We start from the raw sequence: 14,196 nt of genomic DNA on the forward strand, positions 1-14,196 counted from the left end.
GGTGGCTCAGTGGGTCAAGCCGTGCTGCCTTTGGCTCGGGTCATGATCTCAGGGTCCTGGGATTGAGTCCCGCATCGGGCTCTCTGCTCAGCAGGGAGCCTGCTTCCCTCTCTCTCTCTCTCTCTCTGCCTTCCTCTCCGTCTACTTGTGATCTCTCTCTGTCAAATAAATAAATAAAATCTTTAAAAAAAATAAAAAATAAAAATAAAAATGGTGTTGAAAGTGCATAACCATGAGGAAAATATCATCCTGGATCTATAGTTCATTTAATGCACAATAATAAACTTTATTGTTTATATTATATTTATTATATAATAAATATAATATAACATATTAATATAATTATATAATATAAATTATTATATTATATTATATAATAATATTGTTTATATTATTTTTATAGATTATTAATTTAAATATAAAAATACAGTTTTAAAAGTGGCAGAAGAAACCATATTAACATAAATATTTTTAAAACTTTGGAGTAAGAATTATCCATCTTTGGTCCAAATACAGACGTACCTTGGAGATACTGTGGGTTTGGTTCGAGACCACTCTGATAAAGCACATATTTCAATACAGTGAGTCAACTGAATTTTTTGATTTCCCAGTGCATATAAAGTTATGTTTAAGTTATACTGTAATCTATTAAGTGTGCAATAACATCATGCCTAAAAAACAATGTACAGACCTTCATTAAAATGTACTTTATTGCTAAAAAAAAAGCTAACCATCCTCTGAGCTTTCTGTGATGTGTCATCTGTTTGCTGGTGGAATGTTTGCCTCAATATTGATGGCTGCTGATTAGCCAGGGTGGTGGTTGTTGAAGGCTGGAGTGCCTGTGGCAATTTTTTAAAATAAGACAACAGTGAAGTTTGCCATATGGGTTAACTGTTCCTTTCACAAACAATTTCTCTGTAGTATGGAGTGCTGATTGATTTTACCCACAGTAGAACTTCTTTAAAAACTGGAGTCTGTCATCTCAAATCCTGCTGCTTTAACAACTGAGTTTATATAAAATTCTTTGTTCTCATTTCAATAATCTTCACAGCATCTTCACCAGGAGTAGATTCCATATTAAGAAACCAGGTTCTTTGCTCATTCGTAAGAAACATCTCATTTGTTGAAGTTTTATCATGGGATTGCAGTGATTCAGTCACATTTTTCAGGCTCCACTTGTACTTCCTAGTTCTCTTGCTATTTTTGCCACATCTGCAGTTACTTCCTCCATAGAAGTCTTGAACCCCTCCATGTCATCATGAACGTTGGAATCAACTTCTTCCAGTGTCCTGTCATTTGATATTTTGACTTTCTTCATGGCATCTAGAATTGTGAATCCTTTCCAGGTTTCCAATGAACTTTGCCCAGACCCGTCAAAGGAATCACTACCGATGGCCCCCGTAGCCTTACCAAATGTGTTTCTTAAATAATAAGACTTGAAGTCAAAATTACTCCTTGATCTTTGAGCTGCAGAGTGGACATCGTGTGAACTTGCTGGGTAACTTGCTGCATCGTCTGTCAGCACTTGCTGCTTCACCTTCTTCTTTGATGTTACGGAGATGGCTTCTTTCTTTAAACCTCATGAACCAACCTCTGTGAGTTTCACACTGTTCTTCTGTAGCTTCCTCATCTCTCTCAGCCTTCCTAGAATTGAAGAAATTTAGGGCTTTGTTATGGAGTAGCTTTTGGCTTAAGGAAATGTTATGGCTAGTTTGATCTGCTCACCAGACCACTAAGACTTTTTTCATATCAGTAATAAGGCTGTTTTACTTTATCATTCATGTGTTCACTGGAATAGTTCACTTTTAATTTCCTTCAAGAACTTTTCCCTTGCTTTTACAATTTGGCTTTTTGGTGCAGAAGGCCTAGCTTTCAGCCTGTTTCAGCTTTCTACATGCCTTCCTCACTAAGCTTAATTGTTTCTAGCTTTTGATCTAAAATGAGAGATGTGTGACTCTTCTTTTCACTTGAACAATTAGAGGCCACTGTAGGGCTATTAAATGGCCTAATTTCAATATTACTGCATCTCAGGGAATGGGGAGGCCTGAGGAGAGGGAGAGAGATGGGGGAACATGTGATCAGTGGAATAGTCAGAACACACGTTTATCACTTTAACTTCACTGTCTTAGAGGGTCATAGTTTTTCGGGGGGGTGGGCAAATTACAATAGTAACATTAAAGATCACTGATCACAGATCACTGTAACAAATATAATAATAATGAAAAAGTTTGAAATATTGTGAGAATTACCAAAATGTGACATAGAGACAGAAAGTGAGGTACTGTTGTTGGAAAAATGGCGCCACTAGACTTGCCTGAGGCAGGGTTGCCACCAACCTTCAACTTGTAAAAACCACAGTCTCTGCAAGCACAATAAAGTAAAGCATAATGAAACAGGATATGACTTACTGAAAGCTATATAATAAAATATTGAAAATTTAACATAAAACTAAACCTCCTATGTATGTATGAACAGATACACGCAGGCATACTCGAGAAATGTCCAAAACTGGGCAACAAGCAATTTGCAACTTATATAACAAACAATGAACTAGTATTCCTAGCACATAAAGAACTTGTAGGAAACAGAAAGAAAAAGCCAACAACAAAGTAGAAATTTGGGCAAAGGACATAAACTGTTTTCAGATAAATACAGATGGCTCTAATGTATATGGAAAGATGTAATTAGTCATTCCCACTGACAAAAATGTAAATTAAAATTATTGGTGACAGTTTACTTTTCCTCCCCAACAGTGAACAACTAATTTTTTCCCATACACTTTGTTGTTGCTCTGGGGGAAAGAAATTACTGCATATATTACTGGGGGAGTACAAAATGCAGTAATATTTACAGAAGGCAATGTGGCAAAATCTATTAAATGATATTGTACAGATAATTCTGCTTATGTTCAAAATAAGGTATTATAAGGCTATTCATTATTAATTTGTAAAAAGCAGAAGATTCAAAATGATACAAAGTTGCGTAAATGGGACCTGATTAAGTAACGGTTGCCGCATGTGCGTGATGGAATACTGTACAGTATGCAAAAAGAATGAGGGGGCTTGCTAAATACTCATATGGAAAGATCCCTAAAATGTCTTGCTAAATTTTTTAAAAGGCAAGGAACAAAACAATGTAGGTTTCTTTTTCTTTTTCTTTTTCTTTTTTTAAGAAGGAGGAAACAATAAGAATTCATTGCTTCAGCTTCTGTATATGTATACACTGGGAGGATGCAGTAGCAAGTGAGGTCACCTCTGGCAGATTTGAATGTGGATATGGAATGGTGTGGACAAGGGCAATGATGAGAGGGAGACTTTTCACTACGTATGTTTTATACTGTTTGGATTTTTGAACCTTATGAAAGTATAATCCCTCTAAAATTTGATGGTACTATTATAATCAGAAATTGATCTGTTTAAACTTTGCAATCTAGGTCACTCGTCATATTTGTTGAGTTAGCTTATGCTCTTATTAAATATCTGTAACATGGCATGATTTTGTTAGCTCTTAATACTGCAGAAATTAGTTTACCATTTCCAGTGGGCTGGTAATCTTCAGTAACATCCTGTTTTCACATTCTCTAAAATGTAGCTGTGACAAAGATCCTCAGACCACCGTCATTGAAAATGGCAGAAGCCAGCAGGGCCGGTTTTCCTTTGAAGTGTTCCGATTTGTGAAACACAAGAATCAGAAAATGTCTACCGTCTTTCTGCACTGTGTTACCAAGCTCTGCAGAGCTGATGACTGCCCCTTCCTTATGCCTGTATGTTTTTAGCAACTTTCTTCTAAATTGTCAAATTGATCTAAGCTGAAAGGTTATCCAGTGTTAGGGACTAATTTCTGTATAGAAAGTGAATATGGGTCAAGCCAAATAGTTTGAAGTAGAGTTTATTTATTTATTCATGCAGTAAGATCTATTGGATGCCTACTTTGTGCCAAGCATAATACTGGGAAAACAGACATGTATGCATAAATTCTGAACTCATTTAGCTGATCTTTGAGGAACATGAGACTGTCATGGAAGAAAATATGACAAAAATGTTATGGTCCAAAGACACATGTATGGGTTGTTGTAAGAGGCAGTAATCACCATTGTGAGAGTAGAACAGGAGAGACTGGGAGGTTTGATGGAAGACATGAAACCCAGGGTATGACTCTGAAGATGGATGAACCCCAAAGAAACAAAATCAAGAGTGTGAGAGACACCCCGTCCCAAAGGTTGACTGAATTCACAGACACATAAGACAGAGTAACCAGGGAACTACCAGACCTTCATGAGGTGATGGGACAGAGTAGAGGATGATTGGAAAACATAGGGAGGGGGCAGGGCTGACACTAGAAAGGTAGATTTGGGATGGATGGCCCAGGAATCCCTTGGATTGCAAGTTAGAAGTTATAAAATAGGTGTGGATCTGAATTGCATACAGCCATTATTAAAATATTGATCCTACTAATGAATAAGAAAAGATAGCTATTGCTGACAGGTCCCTAAGGTCACATCAGTATTAACCTGAGAAAAATAAAGCCACATTTTAAAATTGGAAATAGCTTTAATACATTTTTATTTATGCTCTAATTCATGCATTTCCTTCACAACGATTGATTACTTTAGTCCTAACTAGCTGTATCAGATGGGGGTTAAATGGTGAATCCACATTACCTTGACTCTGTGCTGACCAACATTTCAGGAAAAGATTTATTAAAGGCTTGAGAGAAATAAAAGAAAAAAGTTTGATAAATACAGCTCTTTTTCAGGAGAACCATTGAGCTATGTAAATTAATGAGGCAAAGCACAATTATAACAGGAGGAAATAAGAAATGTGGCCCAAGCCAGAATGAGAAACACTGTAGCAATCATATGCAAAGTAATTAAATAAATGCAGCACAGAAGTAAATGAATAAAATTAAACATGTGGTATCTCTTCCAAAAGAATCTGCTTTCCAAATGGCCATAAAGAACCAATTTTGTGCTGGTGTGGAATTTCATTTGTTTTCATTAACACCTCAGATTTGCGGCCACAGAGAAAGAAGAGATGCGGGGAGGAGGACCACTTGGAGCCCCCAGAGCACGTCTGGAAACGCCGTCCTCTCTGCTGGTCCCATCATTACTCGGAGTGGTAGGAACGTTTCTCCTTTTGTGTGTAGTAATAGATTGTTCCAAAATGGCTTATTACTTGGCTTCTAAGGAGAACTCAAAGTGGTTTCTCAATAACACTAATTAACTGTGAAACAAGATAAACTGCTAAGCAACTTTAATTTCACAGTAGTTTCCTGTTTACTCAACTTTCACACAAAGGGCAATATTGTCTTTTACAATATTTCCATTTTTACACATGCACACACTACACACACGCGCGCGCGTGCGCACGTACACACACACACACACACACACACACACACACACACACACACACACACACACATATGTATACAAATATACCGTGCTGGACATGTTTCACTCACCCTTTTCTCTGCCCTGCTCTCTCCCCTGAAGGGCTGTGTGAACTGCACCCATCCAGTGCTTTGCCATCCAGTGCTTGGCTGGGTTTGGCCAGTAGGTGGTGCTATCCGAGGATGAAAATGAAGTCCACAGAGTTCCTCCCCAACAGCCTTCTCCACAGAACAGGAACCTTCCTATAGCCCAGGGAACTTGACTTTCTTTCGTGAATTCCCTGTATCTTTAAAATAGTCCTATTAAACTTTTCTTAAAATGCCCAGTTTGAGTACCATTTATTTCTTGCCAGGATCCTGAATATTACATAGCCTTTCCAGCACACCCAACCACGGTCACGAATCTAACAGATACAAAGGCTTATCCGCACATATTCTCATATATACAAATATTTGTGCATGCATGTACATTCACAGACACTCTCCAAAGGGATATTGTTTTCTCTCAGTGTGAACCCGGAGACATTCAGAATCAACTGGAGAAAACAGACATGCAGGGTAAACAACCCAAACTTAAGTCAGAAAAACGGATTCTAGCTCCGGTTTGTGTCCAAACAAGCTATATGACGTGGGATTTTATGTCACCTCATTGGGAAAATATCTTAAAACAAGGGGTTTGAAGGGGCGCCTGGGTGGCTCAGTGGGTTAAATCCTCTGCCTTCAGCTCAGGTCATGATCCCAGAGTCCTGGGATCGAGCCCCACATCCGGCTCTCCGCTTGGTGGGGAATCTGCTTCCCCCTCTCTCTCTCTGCCTGCCTCTCTGCCTACTTGTGATCTCTCTCTGTCAAATAAATAATAAAATCTTAAAAAAAAAAAAAAACCAAGGGGTTTGAAGAAGTTGCTTTAAGATTCTTACCCTATGGATCTAAATTTGTCTTTAAAAAAAGTAGAGTTCTGGTTTGGATTGTATTCTAATATTTTTTTCTCACTTTTATCTTAGCCATAAGGTTATTATTATGTTTAAATTAGATTATCTTTACTTTTTCTCCCATGCCCTCTGTTCCACAGTGAAAAGAAAGTTTTGCCTGAAATAGGTAATTAAGCAAAAAATGATTTGACCTAGAAAGTTTAGACAGTTGCTTAAATTATTCACTCCTCTGTGTTTGTTTAGACATAGCATTATTTAAAAACAAAAACAAAAAAAATAAAAACAAGCTAATGTTTTTTTTTAAATAATGCAGAAATTTATTAAATATGAAATTTCAAACTTACTCTGCATTCCCTGAGGTTTGTTATGTGTTTTGAATGGTTTGAAAATGACTGGCTTGTGGTTTGTGAAAGGCCCAATTCTTATCTCTTGTCCGGCTGTCAGAAATAGCTCATAGAATTACACTGCATGGAAACTCAGCTCTCATTGCCAATAACTAGGAATGGTTTTGGGTAGACACAATAAAAATATTTTATTTCTATGGAGCACATCTAGCATCAGTTTTGTGTAAGAGAATAAAACCCTTGAAAGGGCCATCTCTCTGCCCATGTTGAGTGGCTTTTCCTCCTTATTAACCTGCTTGCTTCCTTCTTCCATGCACCGAATCAAATTTAAATGGTACACATTTTAATTAATTTTTTAGCATAAGATACGTTTTTACAAGGACCAACATTTTTAAGATCCCCAAATCCCAGTAAAGATTAACCAAGTAGAGGTTTCTCTTTTCTTTTTTCTTTTCTTTTCTTTTCTTTTTAAAGATTTTATTTATATGTCAGAGAGAGAGAAAGAAAGAGTGGCAGGCAGAGCAAGAAGCTGACTTCCCGCTCTGAGCAGGGAACCTGATGCGGGACTCGATTCCAGGACTCCGGGATCATGACCTGAGCTGAACGCAGACACTTAACTGATTGAACCACACAGGCGTCCCCCAAGAAGAAGTGTCTGATTCTACCATAGCCAGCCAGCCATGCAAGTTTACAGGTTTCACCTATACCATATTCACTCACCCCAAGTATCTTGGCTCAAACCTCAGGCAGCTAATGCCTCGATCACAATGTCGCTGAGGTCATGCCTGAATATCTTCCTTTCCAATTTCAACCTATTTTCACCTCAAGGATAACATTCATTTTCCAACACAGTAGTGTTGTTTTTAGTAACCTCAGTCTCCTCACCGGCAAAGCCCCCAAAGAATCATGTTTAAAAGTTCTGGATGCCCTTCATTCCTCTCTTACTCTCTGTGGTTTTATTTTTTATAATTTTGATAAATAGCCATAGGATGGTGCTCATTTCTAGACAATCATGTAGAGGTATGGCCCTCTACCCTCACGGTGTAGAGGGCCATATATAACAATTTTTACTTTATGTTACTACAGTATCATAATTTAAAAATTATTATTTTAAATTCTACATACATATAGAACTCAGAAATTAAGCCATATCCTTCAATAGGAAAATCCTATGTAAACATAAAGTCTAACTTAATGACCAGGGCTACCTTCTTTTCTCAGTTTCACTTTATTTTTACCTTAGGTCAGCTAGAATTTATCTCTCCAGTTCCTGTGGCCAGTTTTATATAGACAAGTCCAATTTCAGGCTTGATTTGCTCTCTTCTAAGTTCTCTGGTACTTGGAATTTTTGCTCTGTTTACTCATTGAACCACTCCTTTCCCTTACATCTGACTTAGGTCAAGTTTAATAAGTTGTTAAAGCTTAGTACTTTTCTTTTGTTTTAATACAATCGAAGACATTCTGATCATTTTACCCAACACTGTAAATCCTTTTGTTGATTGATTTAGGATAATATTCATATCTTCAGTATTTCAAATCCTCAAAATTCCTGAAGTGTTCTTATTTCATACCTCCACATGCTAAAACTATTCAGTAGGGAAATGCTTATCATGGGGTATAATTCTGGAAATTCACAATTGCAAGTACTGGAAACCAATAGTACCTAATTGTTTTATTTACATAAATTCTGATGGGAGGAAGTCCTAGTCAAGCTATTCAATGCATATCATTGAATTTTATGGGGACTTAATAATTCATACAAACTTCCACATGGCACAGGCATTCTGTTCGGAACTGGGAATACACTAGAGAACAGGCCACAGTCTTTGCTCTCAGGAATCTTAGTCTTCAAAGGTAGACATGGACTATTAACAAACATAACATAATGGAGGGTAAAAAGTTAGGAAATCCTCAAGGTGCCTCAGTCAGTTGGGCTTCCAACTCTTGATTTCAGCTCTGGTCATGATCTTAGGGTTATGAGATTGAGCCCCGGCTCAGCTCTGTGCTTGGTGCGGAGAGAGGGCCAAGATACTCTCTCTTGGGCACCTGGGTGGCTCAGTTTGTTGAGCTTCCAAACCTTGCTTTTGGCTCAGGTCATGATCTTAGGGTCCTGGGAATTGAGCCCCAAGTCAAACTCTGTACTCAGTGGGGAGTCTGCTTGATGATTCTCTCCCTCTCTTTCTGGTCCCCCACCCCCCCACTCTCTCTCAAGTAAAATAAATAAATATTTAAGAAAACGTGTCTCTTTCCCTGTCCCTTGGCCCCTTTTGCCCTCCTCTCAAATAAATAAATAAATAAATAAATAAATAAATAAATTTGGAAGCTCTGAATTTGAAATATGTGGTCCATTTTACCATATAGGTAGATAATCAAAGATTAAAGAAAATAGTTTGCTTGTGCTAAGAAAGGAAGAATATTTATTCTGTATATATCTTTGCACCAATGTTTACTTTGTCCATTTATTTCTGCTACTTATATGAAAGAAAAGCAGAAAAAAAGTGTTTATCAGGTGCTTCTGGATTTCCAACAACCATGATATTGCTGCTGTCACTTTCTTCCTCTGGGTCCTCAACTAGCTGCATGCATTTTTTTTTTTAAGATTTTATATATTTATTTGACAGAGATTACAAGTAGGCAGAGAGGCAGGCAGAGAGAGAGAGAGAGAGAGAGAGAAGAAGCAGGCTCCCTGCTGAGCAGAGAGCCCAATGTGGGGCTCGATCCCAGGACCCTGGGATTATGACCTGAGCCGAAGGCAGAGGCTTTAACCCGCTGAGCCACCCAGGCGCCCCAGCTGCATGCATTTTGAAGAGCGCACCAAGTTTAGTATTCCCATATGTTCTAACACGAGAAGGTGTCTTTTAGCATATATGTATATGGTAAGACCAAGTGTGTGTAAGAGAAAAATAACAGAGTGTGTGGTGAAAAAAAAATCTCCTAGAAAATGTCTACCTTCCCTTTGGGGCTAAACCAAATTGCAGGACACTAGAAATGGAAGGAAACTGGAAACAGCAACTAGATAAAGTGATTTGCTCTATGTTTATCCACTATCAAATGCAGTTCCAAATGGTATTCAAATAGTACATGCTTTGATTTTATCCCTCTGCTGCCATCAGAGGTAGGACACTTGTACTTTTTCAGTCCTGGAACCTGTGGCTGGTATGGCTCATCCGACAGTTTGTCTCATGTGAAGATTTTGTCCATAGCCCCATCCTTATGAGTGACACCTGGGGTAGTTTTCTTAAAGAAGTGTTGCTGCTAATGTGGGAGAGAAGGGAACTTTCTGACTTCTTTAATTAACTTCAGGATGCAGAAAATAGCATGGGCAGCCAATCTTAGCACTTTCACCTAATTTGGGACACATAGGAGAAGGAGCTTTCTAGTCTTAAAAATAAATAAATAAATGCAAATAAATGTGGTTTATAAACAAAGAATAACTTTGAAAAAGGAATTTTAGAGCCTTACATATTCTCCTCCATGTTCCAGTGAGGTAGTTTGTCTTGGAAATCTTTTGGAAGAATTGATCACATTTCATTCATTCCATCCAGTTCCATGAGAAACAAGTGTCTTTATAAAATAGTGTTGGTCGAGGTTAGGATTTTCCTAAGGGTGTCCTGTAATGAAAATTTGTGCTTTTTTTCCCCTCCTTTTTGTCCTATAGTGGTACACTGCACCATTCTAAAGAATACTATAAATGAGCACTCTATTAATTTGGAGCGTTGTACTTCCGGCTCAAACAGCAGAATCATCATTTCCGCCAAGACTCATATGTCTTAAAAGAAATGGCATCAGATGGCTTATAAATATCATGCCAGGTTCTCCCAATCAATTATTTCAAATACTAACCCTGGGGTTTCATAGCTTGAGATAGTCATCTTTATAACTAAAAATATTTTCCATACTTGGCTAGTCTATATTATTTTAGAAAAAGGATTCTGAAGTTGAGCTGTTATTTAAACATATGTTTACTTCATCATGGAGGCTGTGACAGATGGAAGTTTCTTCATCTGTAAAATGGGGGTAGCAATAATGTTAAAACCATATGGCTGTTACGAGGACAAAATGTAATGACACATGAAGCAGCACTTTGTAAACTGTGTGGCATGACACACGTGTTAATTGTAATAATATTTACACTCCCAGTCAACTGCACACATTTTATGGTTCAGATAACGGACACCCACAGGCACATACACACCCACATATTTAAGACCAAAAATGAAATCCACTCATTGTACAAGATCAGGGGTTAATGGCTATATGATTACCAAATACGTAACCCAAGTTGGGATATCAGGTGAATGCATTCATTGCATTGATTATGAGGTTTGTCAGGGACAAGTAAAAAATCACCAGCTTTAATCTTTTACTGAACAGATGCAAAAAATCCTGCAATGCAAGATTAGGAGTATGTTTTCCTTTCATTTAGTTACTAAGTGTGAATTTATCTTTTAGGAACTTAAAATGATGTTTTTGCAAATTATGATGGGCAAATTTGCAACACTTAAAATAGAGCGGCACTAAATAATGAATACTTCTCTAAAACAAAATAACAAATGGCAGGTTATAGGGCTATAAAAAATGTAATAGCTGTTAACAATTACTGCCCCCACTAACCTGACTAGAGAGAGAATGACAAAGCAAGGTTGGCAGGAAAGAATATTGTAGAGTATATTTTGTGATTTTATCTGTATGCCTAGGGAAACTGGCAGGGTGTGGGCTTATGGGAGAGGCAGAAAAAATCTCAGACACATGGAACAGAAAATGGGAAAGCAGAATGGTTTAGGAAGAGTTTCATGATATCCTCACCCATGGAGCTTGTGGATGAAGCACATATAGGTAAAAAGTAATCACCCAATTATAATAAACATAAGTAAATATTTAGAGATACAATATTGCTTTTCTTTTTCTTTTCTCTCTCAGATGAGACTCCAACCAACAATTCGCAGCTTGGTAAGCTAATGAACATATATTGAAAATAAAAGTATGATTTTTAAAATTTTAAGTGGTTTTTGATTATCAGTTGCAACTAAATATGATGAGTTCTGATTTTCCAAGTTTGTTATATTTTACATAACATCTGAACTCATATGAGACCTGTTGGTCAATTTTTATAGCATTTTACAGATAATTTTTTTTTTTTTTGGCAGCCCAGGGAATATCAGTCTTCTAAACTGCATAATCCTTTGGTAATTGGATTGAATTATAGTCAGATTATAGCATTTATCATGTCATGCTGTTATTTCACAAGATACTAATGACAGATGTTTTGCAGGTATAAACTGGGATAAGGTGAGATAAATCCAATATTGGACCTTTCCACTATGTGTATTTTATTGCTTGCAGGTTCTCCAAGTGGCCCTCCTTTCCAGCTGAACGCCGTTACCAGTGCACTGATATCAGGAATGGTCATTCTGGGAGTCATGAGCTTTTCCCTTCTCTTGTGCTCACTGGCCCTTCTACACAGGAAGGCACCCACTAATTTAGTGTTGAATGGCATAAGAAACCCAGTCTTTGACTGACTGTAACAGGTCCCTCCTTTTGGGAAAAGGATTCACTGACCATACCATGGGTGACTTGTCAGTGTTTCATCCAAATTGAATGCCAGCCAGCATTTGGTATTTATAGGTATGATAGATTTCATAGTGTAGCTCATTAGCATGATGATAGTGAAAGAATTTTGATGCTGTTGTTCTTGTCATTTATGTATGTGGTCAGCCCTATTTGTATGGCACCAATGGGTATAATGACAATAAGCAAACAATATTCAGGACTTAGATCTTAAGGATCAGTCACATTTCATTTTATTTCAGTTTTCTTTTGATTATTGGTTGTTACAGAGATAAAAGGTGGGTGTAGAAAAAAATACATTTGTTGCATTTTTCCCCCCTGGTAAGTGTTAAAACCCGATGTAATAGCATTTAGAGTTGTATATGTGGTCCTAAAATGAAAGTCATTCTTTTATTTTATTCCAGATAATTCCAGCTTGGGGATATGTTTTAATTGGACTGGCCAATTTGGACACTTGAGATTTAATTACTTATTCTATGACCTGTGTTTTGGCTGATTTCCATGTCTGATGACATTCATTAAAACAAAACAAAACAAAACAAACTCTTGGGAAATGTATCTTAAGCTGGAGCATCTACTTGTGTAGCAAATAGTAAAAATAGTCATTAACCTCTGAAAGATACTAAGTGACCCTTAGTATCTCGTTATTCATTTGTATAGAAATGACTGTGATCAGTTTTCTCCTGGTTCAAGTGAGAACATCAGCACCTGTTGACTCTCCTCCCAGGTAAACCGCTCAGCAGCTTTTGCAGCTCTATTTCCAGCAGTGAGGCAACTGCAAAGATCTTTCTTCATTCAAGAGCCATTAAGTGGGAAAATAAACCATAGTTGTGGGAGAGGACGTTGTCCCCACATATACGTGTAGTGTTCCCATAGGGGTTTTTAACAACCTAGTTTCCCTTTTTTTCCTATGACAAAGAGGAAACAGGCTAAGTGTGTTTTGCAGAACATTGTTGCAGTCTCTATGAAAAAATGTCCTTTTCCCACAAATTTCTGATGCTGGCTAAACAAAGAATCTGGAGGAGCCTAACTTGTTAGGGTGTCTTCGTGAAAGTGTCATGTTCACCATGGAATAAACAGTATTTTCCTATATAGTAAACTGCAAGAAGTATGTGGTCTTTATCAGTTTTGCAAAAAGTTTTTAAAAGCCAAGTTTTAAGCAGACTATGTTCTTACAAAAAAAAAAAAAAAACCTTCCTTTTCTTCAGCCTATCTACACAACTGAATAGAACAATTCAGTGACAAACATCAAAATCTAGCACATGGCTACTAGATGTATTATGTTACCTGTAACAACTGCTGTAGAGACTAATTTATATTCAACATTTGTGATCCATTATTCAGAACTTAATTTTCTATCCTATATGCAAATCGCTATGCAATTTTAAATTTGTTTCAAATGAAGTAGCTATGTTCTGAAGTTAATAATTAAATCAATCATCAAATGAAAAACACCTTTTCTCCAATTTGCCTGAACAGATCAGAAGAAAGTGTTTATATTATAATAATTAGCTATATGATTGCCTCAACTTTCTCTTTCAATGTTTAGATACAGTCAAAGTGAAATGGGTCTGGAAAGTGTTCGGATAATTTATTCAATATTAAAAAGTCTAACACTTAGAAAGCCAACTTCCTCTTCCCTGTGTTACTTCAAAATCGCTTTGAAGTGACCATTCTGAACTTTATCTGTATTAAGAATTTATTTTCTACTTTAAAGGGAAAAAATTCTACAGAAAAGAAAAAGTACGGACCATGTGTGCTACTTATGTGATCTTATATGCACATGGATAATTAAAATAGTCTAGTAAATCTATTTCAGATACTTTAAGTGAATTGCCATTAATCTGAGGATTAAGTCCTGTGAATAAGACGTTATCATTGAAACCAGTTGGTCAGTTTGATTTTGTGCTTTGGGGAACTGTTTCAGGTCAGTGACCTTTTACATTCTATATACCACTTTTTAA

General features: G+C 37.1%; 1 protein-coding gene across 2 annotated transcripts in view; it reads left to right on the forward strand.

The window, feature by feature from the left end:
- The window catches only part of ZPLD1 (zona pellucida like domain containing 1), a 347,010-nt gene extending 334,254 nt beyond the window's left edge, over positions 1 to 12,756 (forward strand). For both annotated transcript variants that reach the window (XM_047723539.1, XM_047723540.1), the window contains 4 exons: positions 3,592 to 3,763; positions 5,009 to 5,117; positions 11,585 to 11,614; positions 12,008 to 12,756. In XM_047723539.1, coding sequence (XP_047579495.1) covers positions 3,592 to 3,763; positions 5,009 to 5,117; positions 11,585 to 11,614; positions 12,008 to 12,183 — 487 coding nt within the window. In that variant the 3' untranslated portion in view covers positions 12,184 to 12,756. The remainder of the gene's footprint in view (positions 1 to 3,591; positions 3,764 to 5,008; positions 5,118 to 11,584; positions 11,615 to 12,007) is intronic.
- The last annotated feature ends 1,440 nt before the right edge of the window (positions 12,757 to 14,196 follow it).

Source organism: Lutra lutra, chromosome 1, assembly GCF_902655055.1.
Source record: "Lutra lutra chromosome 1, mLutLut1.2, whole genome shotgun sequence".
In the NCBI taxonomy this organism is placed as follows: Eukaryota; Metazoa; Chordata; class Mammalia; order Carnivora; family Mustelidae; genus Lutra; species Lutra lutra.